General features: G+C 37.4%; 1 protein-coding gene across 1 annotated transcript in view; it reads right to left on the bottom strand.

Annotated features, from left to right (window-relative positions):
- Nucleotides 1–19,122, bottom strand: part of stan (Protocadherin-like wing polarity protein stan) — a 777,611-nt gene that overhangs the window by 227,375 nt on the left and 531,114 nt on the right. The window contains exons 17-18 of the mRNA XM_090397383.1: nt 10,766–10,867; nt 7,374–7,468 (exon numbers count right to left, since the gene is read on the bottom strand). Coding sequence (XP_090253509.1) covers nt 7,374–7,468; nt 10,766–10,867 — 197 coding nt within the window. The remainder of the gene's footprint in view (nt 1–7,373; nt 7,469–10,765; nt 10,868–19,122) is intronic.

Here is a 19,122-nt window from a genome sequence, read left to right as displayed (position 1 = left end):
GCAACAAAAACCAGTTTCTTTTTGTTTTGTTTTTTTAAATCCAGATTAAATTTCTTTAACATCTCAAGAAAGTTTTCAAAGATGTCTTTTCCACAAGTTCAATCTCATAATCCACAAATGCCAAGCATTTCTTCCCTAATTTGAAGATTTGAAATCACATATTGAACCCAAAATATCTACTGCACAATGTCACTAACATTTGTTGACTCATCTAGTGATGACTTATCTAAGACAAACAGTCTTTTAGTTGTTGAAGCAACTGATTTACTATGTCTTTTGCTAAGTCTAACATTCTGCAGACAATTGTTCTTTGCCTTACCTGTAAATTATTTACCATTTGAAGAATATCATATTTTATTTTTTAATCATAATTTTCTCCAATGGAGTTTCAATGACAAAATCAACATTTCTTTTACTAGTTCAACAGCAGAAAATGGTTTATTTCTTTGAGCTAAAATCCAAGCTACTTTATAGCTAGTTAACCTATGTTCATTGATGATAAAAAATATTTTAGGCCTCACTCATGTTCATGAGGTTATGCTTTACAGCTGCTAATTTCATTACTCACAATGACAATCAAGGAAAAGAAGGAGTACCCATAGTATTCAACCCAAATTACGAGGCTCATCTTCTTGAATGGCAGGCAGTGTCAAGTAGAGTGATTTGGGCAAATATCAAAATGGGGAACTGGATAATGAGACTTATTTGTGCCTATGGTCCCACAGAAGATTCTACTGAGGTAGAAGTGGAGGAATTTTTTGAGGTTCTAGAGAAAACTACTGACACAATGAAAAAGGAAAAGTTGGTCCTTGTTGGGGATCTAAATAGCAGAGTAGGAAATGATTGTCAGACATACAAAAATATTTTGGGAAAATTTGGAGAAAAGAGCAAAGCTAATAATGGCAAATACCTGTTGGATTTCTGCTTCAGGACATGGACTGGTTATTACTAACACCATGTTCCAACATAAAAATGAGCACAAATTCACATGGAGAGAAGAGGCAAGGAATAAGAAAAGTCTCATTGACTATGTTATTATTGATAGTGATGTTTTCTCCCTGGTGCAGGACACCAGAGTGTACAGAGGATTTGATATTGGAAGTGATCACCATTTAGTCTTGAGCAGGATAAAATTGAATTTCATATTGAAAAGAAGAACATGTAAGAAAGTTTTACAGCAAATAAAAGTTGAGCAGTTCTCAGATGTGAACTGTAGATTAACATACACAAACATCATTGAAGAAAAAATGAAATAGTTTGAGAACAGGAACCAAACCCTGTAGATTCAGTGGCAAGCCCCGAAGAAAACACTAATCGATTCAGTCAGAGAGGCAAGTGGTGAAGTTGTCTGCAAGGATAGAAAAATTAGAACTCCATGGTGGACACAGGAAGTTAAAGAGGCAGTGAAGGAAAAGAAGAAAGCATATCAAAAGTTCCTGGCAAATAAGTCAGCTTGTGCTCTTAGAGAATACAGAGACAAATGTAAGAAAGTGAAACACTGTGTAAAACTAGCTAAACAAAAGTCATGGGAGGACTTTGGCAAGAACATAGAAAATAAATATCAAGAAGGTGGCAAAATATTCTGGAGGTTGTTGAAGAAGCTTGGGAATGGAGGAAACAGTGCTGTAAAAGGAGTTAGACATGATAAAGGTGAAATGAAAACAAGAGAAAAAGATATCCTTGAAGTATGGAGTAATTACTTTGAAAATTTGCTAAATGAAACAAGCAGTGATGACATGACAACACAGTAATAAAAAACACTGACCAGGCATGCAGTCAGGAATACATATCCATACTTGGAGTAGAAAAAGCCATCAAAGGCTTGAAATGTGGAAAGACAGCAGGAGTTGATGATATTCGACCAGAAATGCTGAAGTATGGTTGTATAAAAGTCATACAGTGGCTGCACTGCATAGTTCAGAATGCCTGGACAGAGGGACAAATTCCCAATGATTGGAGCAGAGCTCTCATACTACCTATATATAAAAAGGGAAATAAAACTGAATGTGAGAATTACAGAGGTATATCCCTATTGAGTGTTCCTGGCAAGATATATGCAAGTATATTTGAGAAACGGTTGAGAAGAATTGTGGAAGAAAAGCTTGGTGAAGAACAAGCTGGATTCAGGTCAAATAGAGGCTGTCAGGATCAGATCTTCACTTTACAACAAATAGTAGAGAAATCATGGGAATATAACAAAGATCTCTATTTGAGTTTTGTCGATTTGGAAAAGGCATATGACAAGGTGCCAAGAGAGAAGCTATTCAATACACTACAGTTATATGGTGTCAATGGGGCATTATATCAAGCAATACTTAGTCTTTATTTGAGTTGTAAGTCAGCAGTTAGAATTGAAGGAAGTACAGGAAGATGGTTTAATGTTAAATCTGATGTGAGACAAGGATGTACATTATCCCCCTCTGTTATTCATTTTCTATATGGATCACATTATGAAGGAAAGTGGTATTAAACATGATATCAGAATTGGAGATGTTAATATCAGCTCTTTGCTTTATGCGGATGATGTTATTCTTCTAAATAAATCCACTACAAGTCTGCAACATTCTCTGACTAAATTGAATAACTGTTGTAATAGATATGGTATGAAGGTCAGCAATAAAAAGACAAAGACAATGAAAATAGGCAGATTCACTGAAAATGTCAGCTGTGTTGTGAATGGAGAACCTGTGGAACAAGTAAAACATTTCAACTACTTAGGCACGATTTTTAGTGAAGATGGTAAATTAAATATAGAAAGCTGGTATCATGGGAAGCCAATTGAATAAATTGATATGGAATAAGAGAGAAATTAGTCAGAACACTAAATTAGCTGTATACAAGACAGTGTTCAAACCAGTTTTAACTGAGAGCTAGGTCAGAAGTAAAACACTTGACCAAAGACTAAAGTCCGCAGATATGAGAGTCCTGGGAAAGATTAGAGGTGTGAACAGATGGTATCAATGGCAATATCATATTTAAAATGAGATTAGGAAAGAACTTGGCATTGTCAGCATTCAGGAATGCGTTAACAGAGCTAATCTCAGGTGGTATGGTCACTTTAATAGAATGGGCAAGGATAGATTAGCAAAACAAGTGTTCTCTGCCAAGTTGGCAGGAAAATGACCCGGAGGAAGACCAAGATATAGGTGGATTGATACGGTACAAAGTGCCTTAGACGATAGAAATATAAGATCTGGTGATGTTGGAGTCTTGACAAGTAACAGATTGATTTGGAGGAAAATTGTAGACAGGAAGTTAGTAATGATGTAAATTTTTCATGTAGTACTATCATATCCTGTACACCCCTTGAGGGTACATGGCAGGAATTTGATGATGATGATGAATTTCATTACTCCGATTTTGGTTAATTTAAATTCACTGTAAAAATTATTAAAGTGCTTCTTAAAGTTGAATAGCTTTTCATCACTAAAAACTTTGCTATACAAATGACACACTGGCTTCTGATTTGCTTCTATTGCTGCAAATTTCAATTCCCAACTTTTGTTAAATTTTCATTGAGTGTTTTTCCAGTCGCACATCATTCTCTTTTCCGCAGCAGTGTTGGAATCAATATTAAATTGTCTTTATTTTTTGAGTTTTTTCCATTATCTTCTGGATTCTTTTTTTTTTTAGTTATCCACTTATCCATATTATAGATTTAAAATACTCAAAAAATTACACAATACCCACAGACTAACTTTAGTGATAGGAAAGTGAAATGAAATGAAATGTCGTTATCATGGAATATTTTGTTAATAGTTATGCCACAGGTACCTTTAAAGATTACATAGATTTATAGACTCAAAGTTGCACAGATATGTTTGCAAGAGCATGCAAAAAGTACACGATTACCTACCCACACTTGCTGAAAAACAACTAAGCCAGACTGCTGCTACAAAATGTGTTGAGTCACATATGAAAATGATTTCCTTGAGAAAGTGCAGTTGCTACATATTACCATATTTGCAATAAAAAATAAATGTCGGAAAAAGTTGATTCTTAAACTTGCAAATTAAGAAAATAATTATTTTTAAGGCTATTTTGCCTGCTTTTGTTTAGGTGTGATCCTGTTTTAATGTCATTGGCTTTTTACTCAAGAATTCTTAGGGCATTGCAGATGTATTTTAGAGACAGATATATGTAGCATAATAGAAGGAAATTTGCACATACTTTTTCTTGGATGTTGTTGCCTGTCTTCTTTCTGCGGTGTGCATACTTCTGCTGTTATGGTGTTGAAAGGGAGGTGGGGATGGGGGCTTAGGCAATGTGGGAGAATTAATTTGAAAAAACCCAGGTTTTTTTATATAATATATACATATATTATTTTTAAGGGGGCCAGGGAGAGGGTTGACGGGGTGTGAGCCGTTTTGACAGTGTGGGTCGTCATCTGAACTGATGGAGGAAGTGGATGCTATGTCTTGTCCACTTGGTGTTTCTGACTTTGAAGTGTTTCTGTTATTGCCTATTGGTTGGAGTTGTGACTTAATTTTTATGTTGTGAAGCTTCCAACACTTGGAGATTATGTAGGGTCGGTGGACGTTGATTGAGTTCTCGTCACAATTTATGGCTATCGTTTCTGATATTCTAAGCATTGTTTCATTGTCTTGTCTGTCTATTATGATGGCCTTGTCAATTTGCTTGTGGTATGTTTTTGTTTAAGGGCATGAATTGCTATTTCTTTTTTTCCCTGTACTTTGTATTCTATTTTTCTTTTTGATGTTGCGTATTTTAGTGTTTAAATGTTCTGGAATAGGGATGTTACAGTCACAGAAGTGTTCTTATAGTCTTGCCTATAAAGACTTGATGGATGGTAGAACGAATGTAGGTGATATCATAGACTTTTTTGGCAGAGAAATTTGTAGCCTATTGTGGTGTTCTAATATTTCTTTGTGTGTGTGTGAGATTTAGTGAGTTTTAGAAGATTTGCCAATTTTTGGTTTGTGGTGAATACCAGTTTGTAGTCATTATGTTTGAAGATGTTGGAACTTTATTTTGCACTTGGTTAGACTATAATAAATTTAATAAATTTAGTTTAATCCTTTATCCAAGTGTGAGCAAACAAAGTTTGCACTTGAAAGTATCTTCAGGACTGGGGTAAGGTGGTACAACACCGGGCAACTCGTTGCAAAGGTGGAGCAAGCTAACATCACTCCTATCTCAGTATCTCCCATAATGCAAAACACATCTCCTTGAGGATATGTATAATTTTATGCATTAAGGGAAGGGCCACTACCCAGACTAGTTTCGACCTTTATTGAGGTCTCTTCAGTGGGAGCAAGGCCCAAGTGGAGATACCAGACAGAAGCATTAGCAAGGTCATCTATACCTAGAGGAGCTGCCAAACGGTGTGCCACCTTTTTATTAAATTACTCTGGATTTAGAGAAAGATGTTGAAAGTTTATTTTTCACTTGGATAGACTATACTAAATTTAGTTTAATCCTTTATCCAAGTGTGAGCAAACAAAGTTTGCACCTGAAAGTATCTTCAGGAATGGGGTAAGGTGGTACAACACTGGGAAACTCTTTGCAAAGGTGGAGCAAGCTAACATCACTCCATCACTCCTATCTCAGTATCTCCCATAATGCAAAACACATCTCCTTGCAGATATGTATAATGTTATGCATTAAGGGAAGGGCCACTATTCAGATTAGTTTCGACCTTTATTGAGGTCTCTTCAGTGGGAGCCAGGCATAAGTGGAGATACCAGGCAGAAGCATTAGCAAGGTCATCTCTACCTTGAAATGACCTTGCAAATATCCTGAGATAGGAGTGATGTTAGCTTGCTCCACCTTTGCAATGAGTTGACCAGTGTTGTACCACCTTACCCCAGTCCTGAAGATACTTTCAGAGCAAACTTTGTTTGCTCATACTTGGATAAAGGATCAAACTAAATTTACTATAATAAATTTAGTTTAATCCTTTATCCAAGTGTAACAAACAAAGTTTGACCTGAAAATATCTTCAGGAGTGGGGCAAGGTGGTACATCCAAAGGCAACTTGCAGCAAATATTTTCAGGTGCAAACTTTGTTTGCTTACACTTGGATAAAGGATTAAACTAAATTTATTATATGTTTGAAGATGTATTTGTAGGCTTTGTATGTGTTCTTTATGTATGGCAGTTTGATAACTTTTTTTTTTGTGTTGGGAAGTTTGTTTTGGTTGTTGGGTTGTTTTGAAGGGTTTTTGCTATCCTGTTTGCATAATTTATTAGTTGTGTGGGATAGTTGCAATTTTTAAAAATCTGTGTTAGTTTTTTTATTTCTGTGTTGAGATAATTATGGTTAGTTGAAAACTTGTAAGCATTTATGAATTGTGAAAGGGTGGCCGATTTTTTAACAGAAAATGGATGGTATGAGTAGAAATGGAGGTAGTTTCCGATATGTGTGGTTTGTGGTATTTTCGTGGCTATTCTGTTTTTTCTGATTAATGTCAAGTTTAAGAAATTGATGGATTTGTTCTGTTTGTATGGTGAATTTTAGTCTGTTACTGTAACTGTTTAGGGACGCTTGTCAGGTGATGATGTGTGGAAGTTCTCCAATGCACAGAATATTGTCCACGTATCTGGCATAAGTCCCCCCCCACACACACACAACACACTCCCCTTTCAACACCATAACAGCAGAAGTATGCACACCGCAGACATAAGACAGGCAACAACATTCAAGAAAGGGTATGTGCGAATTTTCTTCTATTATGCTACAAATATTTGTCTCTAAAATACATCTGCAATGCCCAAGAATTCTTGAGTAAAAAGCCAATGACATTAAAACAGGGGCACTCCTAAACAAAAGCAGGCAAAATAGCCATAAAAATAATAGTTTTTAAGAGGAGTAACAAGGGAGTTTTCCCAGAAATAATACCTAAGAAAATAAGATTTTACCAATGAAAATATACAAAAAATATAATTTTAAATACTAATAAAAAATAATCAATTTAATTTTAACTTTTTCCAAAAACACACTGTTGGCCACAATTTATATATCCTTCCTGTTTTAAACAACACACACACACATACACGAAATCTCAGAATACTTTTACCAAAAGAATAGTTGGTCACAGTGAATTTCCTTTTAAACCGTCTGTTGGCAGAACATCTGGGATAGATTTATAGTGAGTTCACTGTAGCAAGATTATTTGTATACTTAAAAATAGCTCCATGGTGAAGGGAGAAAAGAAAGCAAAGAATTAAATATTCAGAACGTGTGCATATTCTGATTACTCAAGTTTATAAAACTAACTTCAATTATTCTAACTTTTAGATAAGTTCAGCTTTAATTGGAACATTCAGTTAACCGAATTAAATGAAACATTCAGGTATGTTTGGTATTTTGTGACATAACTGGAGTAAATTATTTCAAATATTATATGTACCTGATCAGCAAGCTCAAGAAATGAATCAGAAGTACATTTGAAAAGATCTGGTTTTTCCCAGCCTGTATTTTGATTACAGTAGCGAGATGCTTTTCCTGTAAAAACAAATTGGATACATATTTCTTAATGCATATTATAATTATCTATATATACATTTTACAATTCTCTATGCACTCTGTTTTAAATAATAATCTTAAGTGCATTTCACAATGCATATTATAATTATTTATATGTGTGTATTGAAATTCACTATATGATCTGTTTTAAATGTCAACATTAAAAACAGTTAAATATCACTATAACAAACGTCATTATTATCATTATTATTATTATTATTATCAACATTTGACCTCCATGGAGTCAGAGACTGATGATGGGAGATACTCACTACTGCATATCTCATCCAGCCACGTCTTAAACTAATTCAATGTGTCCACATCCACAACACACTCAGGCAATGCATTCCACTTACCAACCATCCTCTGTGCAAAGAACTTGCTTCTCACTCCTTTGCTCACCCCCTCCTTATATAGTTTCCAGGAATGGCCTCTTGTTCTACTTCCCTCTCCATTTCTATGATAAATCTCTTCCATATCTACCTGATAACAACCCCTGAATAGTATGTCTCTATCATACCCCCCCCCTTCCTCCTATTCACGAGGCTCTGCAACTTACATTCTCTCAATCTGTCCTTGTACTCCACATTCCAAAGACCACTGACTAATCTTCTCTGTATCCTTTCCAACATATCCTCGTCACCATGAAAACCCAGTGACCAAATCTGTGCAATAATACATATGAGGCCTGATCAAGGCCTTATACAATGGAATCATAACTTCTCTATTTCTGCATGTCGGGGTTCTCTGCATCATTGCCATTATTCGATGTGATGTCTTCACAACTTATGCAATGTGGCCTCCGAATTTCAGGTGCTTGTCCACTATCACTCCTAGATCTCTCATCTCCTCTACTTCTGCTAAAGTTTCCCCACCAAGTGTATACTTTGCATTCCATCGTTTCTTACCAAATCTCAAAATCTTACACTTGGCAACATTGAACTAACAGTTACTTCTCGTAGACAGGCTTATTCATTGGTTATGCATTTCTAAATCACTTAGGGAATTGAACAACGTAGATTAGAATATAAATTAAATTAAACTTTAATAAATATTTCCGATATTTCAGCAACATCACGTTGCCATTTTCAAAAGGAACTTACAAAAAGGTACGTGCACGCAGGCACTACAACACAGTAACTAAGAATGAAGATATGAAACTATCATTCTCCTAGAAGTCCTGATGGTGCCCTCTAGCGGGCTAAGTAGGTGTTCTTGGCCGTTGGGCTGAAGGTCTGCTGATGTATGCCTCCCAAATTTGGGGCAGTTGCATACAACCAAATTTGTTGAGGTTAGGAGAGTTTCTTAGGGCTGAGGCTGATTCCATAAATAGTCTTTCAAATTTATATTTGCTACGGTGTATTACTGTAGCTTTCTTCCACCGTATTCTGTGGCGTGTATCCAGAGCATGGTCTGCAAGACCAGAATGGCTGTACTTGTGAAACTGGATGTAGTCCTTATGTTCTGAAATTCTGATATTCGCTGTCCTGCCTGTTTGGCCAAAGTATGAGTTACATTTACCTGCCCATTCATGCAATCAATTCAAGTTCTCTTCTAAGGCATTAACATCAGCCTGACTGTACATTGCTCTCCCCAGTTTTGCATCATCTGCAAACAGCTGGATATCACTAGTTAAACCCAACCAAATATCATTAATAAACAAATTGAACAACAATGGCCCAAAACTAACCCCTGTGGCACACCATTGGTGACTTTCTCTTTCGAGATACTGCACTCCCATATACAACTTTCTGATACCTATCTGACAGCCAGTCATTGATCCAACACAGAAGTCTGTTATCCAATCCCATCTGTTTCAATTTATTTAAGAGCTTGTCATGTGGCAGTCTATCAATAGCCTTTGCAAAATCCAAGTATACCACTGTATATGCATCTCCTCTGTCCAAGATATTTGTCACTTTGTTATACTACATAAGTAAGTTAGTGAAACATGATCTCCCCTTAACAAACCTATGCTGATAGGCCACAGAGAATTTTGCTGTTATCAACCCATTTCTGTATCCTACTTCTCACCAGTCTCTCCAGGACCTTCACCACAACTCCAGATATACAGACCGGCCTATAATTTAGACATGGTCAGCCAAGCTTGGCTTACCATGTCTTGGACACCACCCACAGAGTATCATGGAAGAAAACCACCATGCTCCATCACAGCAAATTCAAAGACAGACTATTCTTAGAAGCAGCAGCATCTCTTAGAAATCAACCAAATCTTAATAAGTATGGTTGCATTAACCTTCCGAAAATTTGGGAAACACTCATCACCAGATGTCCTACTTTATATTCCAGGCCACCTACAACCGCCCTTAGAGGGCGCTCCACCTAGATAGGACTTTAGTGTCACCCACGTGTTGGGCTTAGTGTTGTATGATATTTGTGTTATGTTACATTAGTTATTTTTGTAATCCCCGTAGATGTCCTAGTGACTACGACGAAATATAGGAAGTATTAAATTCTTTTTAATCCTTTCTGAGTGTTGTAAAAAATCCATTAAACCTCCAACATTATGACTTGTTTATTGTTGCTAAGTGTTGACTCTTGTCTGGTGGTGATTATTGAAGTGATAAAATAAGTGAGCAGTCATTTCAGGCAGGGAAAGGTTATGAGATGTATCCATTTTGAAATTTCTTTTAAAATTCATACAACTTTGCAAACTATGATTTTGGATTTTTCAATAGTACGCTGATGATGTGATTTCCTAATGATTTACAGTTACATAGAATAATAATCAGGGTGACGACCCTGATTATTATTCCATGTAACTTGAGGTTATTAATTAGGTGAAGAATTACTTTGTTAAAAATGATTCACTGGTTTTATCAAGGACACTTTCATCCTTTTTAAAAACCAACTTATAAATTTCTGGAAATATATAGCAGGAGTTGCAATATCAGCTGAATATCTTAAAAGTGACACAGAGAATTTGAATTGTGTATGTGCTGAAATGAAACTTCGAGAATTTTTCTGTCCACAATTTGTTATCTCCAAAATTATGTACTTAAAGATAACAACATTTGTAATAGCTAACTCTGTATACACAGAGAAAGCTATTACAAATTGTGTATATGTGTGTGTGTGTGTGTGAGAGAGCGAGAGAGAGAGAGAGAGTGTCTGTTTGTCTGTGTGGATAGTCATGCCTATAAAAACTCAAAATACAAGATATGTCTGATATAAATATATATATATATATATATATATATATATATTTTTTTTTTTTTTTTTAAAGTACATTTATTCATTTATAAAATTATTTACCTAAAGAACCTCTAGGACAAGGCTGTACAGTTTCATGGTCAAACAATGTCCTCTTCCACCAAATTCCATCACTGAATGACTGCGGACAACCATCATATACCACTGCAAAGATAATAATTATATCATCAATTACTATTATTATTATCAGTACCATCGACAGGGTGTAGCATAGAGGCAGCCTGCCTCACAGCGTGGCTTAATAAGGGCCCTCATTCAGCCATATTGAGGTAAGCGGCGTCGCTACACTAACAATTCCTGTTAGCATAGCAAGTGTGGAAAGAAGTTTTTCCAAACTTAAACTGATTAAAAATTATTTGTGAACAGCAGTGACCCAAGAAAGATTGGTTATTCTAGCAACTATATCGATAGGGGGTGGACATAACTTATAATTTAAATTTAGAAGAGCTTGTAAACAGTTTTATTGTGCGATATCCCCATAGAGCAAACATTTAATTAATATTATTATGCAATCATTTTGCATTAACATTTCTCTTGTAATCAAACAGCAATTGGAGATTTTCTTATAATCCATCAGGGTGATATTTAATTGTTTGCCTCAGGGCGTGATCTAATATGGCGATGGCCCTGATTGTTATTCTTATTATTATGCAGAATTATAACATCAGTTCCACCATGGAGTCAAGACCTCATTGAGACGGGAGGTCATATAAAGCATAAATACCTATAATATCTCCATATCACTGAAGAAACACAATTTCTAATGATATTCTGACTCAGTTTCTAGGGAAAACACTCTGGTTCTCCCTCCATCTACCATCAGGTGTAAAATCATACCTGTGAGATCCCTTACCAACGTTTATGTTTCTATCATATCTCCTCACTCCATCTCTTCTGTTTCTTAATCAAACTTGAAATATCATATTCTCGGAGATATTGTTCAGATATCATCTTGGTGAACCAGTTATATCCTTTCAAATGTCTTCTCCTTATTGTGAAATGAACAGCAGGAGTGCCAATATCATCAGAATACCATAAGAGTGACACAATGAATTTGAATTAAGCATTTGCTATAACTTGAAGGATTTCTCAAAAATAAGTAATCCTTAAAGTTTCGCACGTGTCTGTGTGTGTGTGTGAAATAATTTCATACATAGTTCCACATACATACATGCATACATATATATATACATGCACATGCAAGCACACATAGGTGTGTATAACTCTAAGACAGGTGATTATGATAAACTGAGAAGACAGCATGAAATAATATCTTTAACATGAAAAATCTGCATTGTACAGTAATCACTGGCAGAATGACAGAAAATCACAGTGCACTGAAAGCAAATGATCTCTGAATCTACAGCAGATTGCATTCTCACAGTTAGAAGAATTAATTGCATTGGAGTTCAATGGCTGATTTTCATGCAAGAACAGCATAAAATGGAAATACTGTGGATACAATACTGGGAAAAGGTGATGACCAGGCTGTGATTAGTACAAAAAACAGGCTAGGAAAGTGATAGTGGTAAGGAAGCAAAATCAGAATATGAAAAGCAGTAGGCCTTGATGGGCAAAGAAAATCTGAAACAATTGTATCATAATGTGGAAAGTAAAAACTATGGAAGAATAACCTTAGAGCATGCAGATGGTAGGAGAATGTCAGATGTTTTTTTAGCAAAGTTATTCAATGATCATAAGGTATACCAAACTGGCTTATTAGCCACCTGGCTAATGATGAAAAAACTAAAAGGTCTTAAAACTGCTGTAAGAACTTAATTCAAACACAGAATTAAATCAAATGGGTTTCAACACAAGTACAACACAATTACATGGAAAGTTCTGATAAACACCTAGAACAAAAATGATATTATAGCAACTGATAGAGTCACAAGGAAAAACATATAAGGATATAAAATATAAGAACATAAGTTATCTTTATAACTCTGCTATTAATATGTTCTTTCTTCTGATTATATCAGTTGCTTTAATATAATTTGTTCTAGGTGTTTGTCAGAACTTTCCAGAAACCCCTCATACAATAGGACTCAACACAAGTACAACAGATCTCAACAAGAACACAATTCCTAATAAGTGGAAGGAGAGCAAGGTAATTTCATATACGAGGTGATATCAAAAAGTTTGGAGACTAGCTCTGTTTACAAGAAATTACTTTTTTTATCTACATTTACACACTATCACCTTCAAAATAGTCCCCTTGCATATCAATACGGTGGTATCTCCCAGCGTTCTTGCCACTTCTGGAATGTGTCCTGGAAGTCTTCTTTTCAAAGCATATCAAGCACCTTCTGCGATTTGCTCTGGATCTCCGCAATGGTGTCAAAAGGGTGACCTTTGAGCTGGATCTTCATCTTCGGGAAGAGGGCGAAGTCTGAAGGAGCCAAATCTGGTGAGAAGGGTGGGTGTGGAAGCGAGATCATGTTGTTGTGTGAGGAGAACTCGGTGACAGGGTGCATTGTCGTTGTGGAGCATCCAGTTTTTTGCACGCCACAGATCTGGTCACTTTCGCAGAATGTCTTGCCTCAGATGCCTTAAAACCTGGCAGTAGAACTTACTATTGACAGTCTGGACCCTGACGATGAATTCTCGATGCACAATGCCATGAATGTCGAAAAAGATGATGAGCATGCACTTGGTCAAGCTGCAGACGTGCCTCGCCTTTTTTTTCAGTCGTGGAGAAAATGGGCTCTTCCATTGTGAAGACTGTTGCTTCGTCTCAGGGTCGTACCCATACACCAAAGTTTCATCACCGGCATGAAGGATGGGTCATCCACGGCACACTAACGGAGTTCTTGGCAGCCTTCGATGCGGTGTTCCTTCTGCTCCTGAGTCAGCAGCCTGGGGACAAACTTGGCAGCAACACGGTGCATGTTCAAATCACATGTGAGGATTGCCTGGACTGTTCCGTATGACACACCAACAATGGCAGCAATGTTGTGGAGTGGTCTCCGACGATCCTCGTGCACAAGTTGCCGAATGGTTTCAACATTTTTGGGGATTGATATCATTGAAGGTCTTCCTGATCTCTCATAGTCTTCCAGTGATGTTCTTCCGCTCCTGAAGCACGCGTGCCACTCAAAACACCTCGAACGACTCATTGCAGCATTGCCGCAAACTTGCCGAATCATGTCAAACGTCTCTGTGGCAGATTTGCCCAGTTTCATGCAGAATTTCACGTTTTCTCTTTGTTCTAACTTGCTGTCCATGATGAAATCGCAGATGTGGTAACGCAGGTGGTCAGAATAGCATCAGCTGCACAGCTCCCGATATACACAGGACGATGTCTTTTGGCACACTGACTTATGAAGGTAGTAGGTGCTCCCTGTGACTGTGCGTGCAGCCTTGGGCTGCCATCTGTTGGCGTGTTACATACCTAGTCTCGAAACTTTTTGATACCACCTCGTATAACTAAGACAGAAGCAACAAATTATAAACCATTCAATATTTCTGGAGTGGTCTAATATTAAGGCACAGGAGAGGCTAATCAGGCTCTTATTCAGAGGTGACAGATTCAATCTTTTTTAGCAATTTGCTCACATGTTATATAACAGAATGAATGTAGAATTGGATAAGAGGAATAGATATATACCACAATACTTTTGAATTTTCCCAAGGCATTTGGATTCCAAAAGTCATTATACAAACTCAAAGGGATGGAATCCAAGGATATGCAAGACAGGTTTGTGACAAGGATAGGTGAATGGCCATGTGACAGATATCATAGAGTAATGTAACAGGTGCTAAATCTGAATAGTAACATACAATTATTTGCCAATGATGCAAAATGAGAAAGTGAAATAAGGGACATTTCTAGTATAGAATTCCTCTTTGAAATTAGATTCATTGTTGCTAAGTGTAAGGTTATGTATGTGAGACTAAGGGCATTGCAATTTGGTATAAGTGGTTCTCTCTCTATGTTCACTGGGTCACTACGATGCTCTATGATGTTCCACATCAGGCCTCGCCATGTAGTCTTGTTGTTTGCTTCTCTGGCAGCCTCAACTCTCTGAAGATCAGTCACTCCACACACGCCATCCATCCATCTCATTGATGGTCTACCCCTGCCTCTTTTTCCAGGAACTTTACCTTCTATTACTGTTCTGAGAAGTCCTCCTTCCATCCTTTCCATGTGTCCAAAATATTTTAACTTTCTTCTGTCAATATCCTTAAGGAGCCTTAAAGTTCTACTAATCTTTTCTAACACCCACTCATTTGTACGCATTTCAGTATACGATATCCTCAACAGCCTTCTGCAACACCACATCTCAAAAGAAGATATCCATTTCCTATCTGACTTCTTTAGGTTCCAAGTCTTGCATCCATAAGTCGCTGTTGGAAAAACAACTGCATCTAAAATCCTCAACTTTGTTCCCATGGAGATAGATCCATCCTTCCAGATTTTAGACAGGTCTCTGACTGTTGTTTTAGCCATTCCTAATCTTTTTCTGACATATTCTGAACAGCAATTCTTCACATTAATATTGGATCCCAGGTACTCAAACTTGCTGACTTCCTCAATTCTTTCTCCATTAAGATACACTTGTTTCTCAAGAGCTTCTCTGTTTGTTTTTCCTTTGAGAACCATGATCTTTGTCTTGCTAGAATTGAGTTGAAGTCCTCTGTTATTACTGATCTTGTTAACTTTGTCAAGAATTAGTCCTAGTTCTTCCATGTCATTACAAAGGAGTACTGTATCATCAGTGTACCTCAGATTACTGATCAATCCACCTCCTATTGTAATTCCTGTCCTGAGCTCATCCAATGCTTCACACATGATGTCCTCTGCATATATACTAAACAAGTGAGGAGAAAGTAAACATCCTTGTCTAACTCCTTTTCCAACTTGAAGCCAGTCAGTCAATCCAACACCTGTTCTGACTGTGGCTTCTTGCTCCTTATACAAGTTGGCTATCAACCTGATAGTGTGTTGAGGAAAACCCATTCTTTTCATTACTTCCCACAGTTTCACATGCTCAACACAGTCAAAAGCTTTAGAGTAGTCTATGAAACACATTACCAGAGGGAGTCTGAAATCTTTATATTTTTCTATGATCTGTCTAAGGCAAAGGATCTGATCTCTGGTGCCTCTACCTTTCCTAAAACCTACTTGTTCCTTGGGCATCTCTAACTCAACTTTGGCCTCAATCCTATTTAGCATGATCTTTAATAAAATTTTGCTTGCATGAGATATCAAACTAATAGTTCTATAATTCTTGCATGCCTTCCTATCACCTTTCTTGTGTAGTGGTATGAAAACTGACTTCTTCCAGTCTCTAGGCCATGATCCTGTCTCCCATATCCTTGTAATCAATCTATGAAACACTCTTATCCCTCCATCCCCTGTGGCCTTAATTAACTCTGCTGGGATTTCATCTGCACCTGGGGCCTTATCGCTGTTGAGCTGCTTAACTGCTCTTTCAACTTCATGCCTAAGTGGAGGAGGTTCCCAATCAAAATTTTTTAATAAGTGGTTAATAAAGTTAATTAAAGAAAATTAAAATTAAAGCTTAGGAGTAAATTACTAAGGTGGCATTACATCGGCTAACTGCAATGTTGAAAAGAATTCTAACTTGTAGGAATAAGAATGTTATTTTTACTACATACAACACTTAGAGAAGACCACATTTTAACTAATAGTGAAGTTATTCTTTTTTGGGGACTTCAATGTCTACAACTCAAACTAGAGTCCCTTCTTAAGTTTCACCGATTCATCAGGCAGGATACAAAGAGGTGTTTGTCATTAATAATGACATATCACAGATCATCAGTCTTCCTACCAGAATACCTGACAATTCCCCACCAATTTGCCAATACACTTGATCTCTTCCTAACAAGCTCCCCTTCCATGTACAGTGTAAATGTCAGTTCTCCTCTATGAAAATCAGATCACAACCTAATATAAGTCTCTTTTACCACTAAACAATATTCACCCACCAGCTATCAGACTTGTGTCCTTTGGCAATATAAGGCTGCCAAATGGGATGACCTCTGTGACTTCTATTCCTCCTTCCCATGGTCCAAATACTGCTTCAGTTCTTCTGATCTAAACACCTCTCAGACTGAATAACAGAAATTATCCATTCAGGAATGAAGACATCTCTTATTCCACTCCAAATTCACAGTCATCACTCACTTCTGGATAGTCAACTCACCTAAAGCAACACTAACGTATTCACATCACTCTTCTCTTCCCTCCACTTCACCAACAACTGCTCTTTCCATGTCACCCATAGTCTTCTGCCAGAAAGAAATCCAAAGAATTCTTAATAACCTGAACACAAACAAGTCATCTGGATCTAATGGTGAATTTGTGAATTGGCGGTGAATTTGAGCTGTGCTGAAGAAAGCGAGTTTTTAATCAGTGAATAGTCCGTTTTTTTTTTTTTACGTTTTTGAGTGCTAAATTGTTTCTCTGGGATACGAGTGTACTATAGTGGTTGCTTTTTGAAGTTAGTGCTGTTGCGATATTGTGTATTTGTTTACCGAGAAGACGGGGCATATGCATAACAGTGGAAGACAAGACGAAGCTAAGTTTTCATTACTGTATTTAGTTTTATTTCATTTTATTTAGTGTACTTAATGTTTTGTTTTGCTTGTAATTGTTTACTTATTTAGCGTTTATTTATTTTTGATTTTGAATAATTAACGATTACGCTAGTAGTCCCTCGGCAGTAACGAATGATGGCGGATTAAGCTGCAGTCGCAAGTGGCATGTAGCCAAATCCTCTGCCATTTGGGCACTCTATTATAAGCAATGTAATAAGGGAGTTTGTGGCGTGTATGCATCTCGGGAATTGGATGTCTGGCTTGTGAGAGAAGATGGGGTGCATGTGTGTTTAAAGTGCAGGCAGTGGGAGGAAATAAATGCAGCAGATATCTCAATAACCGACCTTGTTGCTCCAGGAACGGGAAATGAATACAGGAAGACGAGTAGCGTGATAAGAGAGAATGAAGAAAAAAATGTGAATGAGAAAATAATAGTTGATAGTGTAGAAGGTGTGAGTGACTGTGAAAGTTTAGATGATTTTGTTTGGGAGAGTGAATTTAGATTTAGAGTGACTGACCTGCAGAGGGAGATAGAGGAGCTGAAAGAGGAGGTGGAATGTCTTGGGAGAAGAATAATAAGTATGAAAGATGAGATTAGAAGAATGGAAGAGATAAATGCAAGGCAAATCGGAGTAGGGGGGAGAGAGAGAGAGTTTGGGGAATGATAGGAGAGGATAGAAATTTGTGAATGATAAAAGAGGAGAGAATGGAATTGGATATGGAAGTGGAAATGGAGAGAATGGAAACAGGAGAGAAAGAGAGGTATGGAAGTGCTAGAAGAGGAGAGAATGGAAACAGTAAGAGAGACGGAATGAGAGAGAGGTATGGGATGCTAGAAGAGGAGAGAATGGAAACAATAGGAGAGAGAGAATGAGAGAGAGGCAGGGGAGTGCTAGAGGAGAAGAGAATGGAAACAGTAGGAGAGAAGGAATGAGAGAGAGAGGTATGGCAGTGCTAGAAGAGGAGAGAATGGAAACAGTAGGAGAGACGGAATTAGAGAGAGAGGTATCGCAGTGCTAGAAGAGGAGAGAAGGGAATGAGAGAGAGAGGTATGGGAATGAAAGAAGAGGAGAAAATGGAAACAATAGGAGAGAGGGAATGGTAAGAGGTATAATGTATGGGGGACTCAATGATCTGTGGTGTTCAAGATAGGATACGTGAGGAGCGTTCGCCAGGAGGAACGATAGAAAGGGTCGATGATATGATTGTGATGGTGGGAAGAAATGACTTGAGTGGTGGTGTAAATAGGGCAGCGAGAGATATGAGATTCTTGCTTGAGGTGGTATGAAAGAAGACACAGAGAGGAAATATAGTGTGTTTGTGTTGCCTAGGTATGATAATGACGAACTAAGCAGAAGAGCGGTAATATTGAATGACATAATAGCTAGAATGTGTGATAAGAGAGGAATGGAATATTATTATTATTATTATTTGACACCTCCAGGGAGTCCAAAGACTCATCGAGGGAGAGTGTGCCAACAGCATCGGACGATTGGTCCCCTTCCAACTACTAACCGCGTTCAAGCTTACTTAACTGAGCCATTAGTAGCAGAGGCTCTACCAATCGACCAACCTTTGCTGGCAAAGGTTGGTCGATTGGTAGTTGAATGAGGAAGGACGTAGGCATCTGGAGAGACTGCTGTTCTAAAAAAGTCAGTGTGTCTCAGGGAGGATGGTAGCAGGGGTGGCATCTTGTGGGAATGGGTACTTGGGAGAAGAAGGACGACATCAGGTAACACTGAGCTCAGTGGAGTCTAGAGGGGATAATGCTGCGTATAGAAACAACTGCATTTATATGCTATATACTAATGCCAGGAGTATCCGGAATAAGG

This window comes from Typopeltis vanoorti, chromosome 1 (assembly GCF_054136105.1).
Source record: "Typopeltis vanoorti isolate ZY-2024b chromosome 1, IOZ_Tvanoo_1.0, whole genome shotgun sequence".
Classification (NCBI taxonomy): Eukaryota; Metazoa; Arthropoda; class Arachnida; order Uropygi; family Thelyphonidae; genus Typopeltis; species Typopeltis vanoorti.
This window is presented reverse-complemented; position numbering and strand designations above follow the sequence as displayed.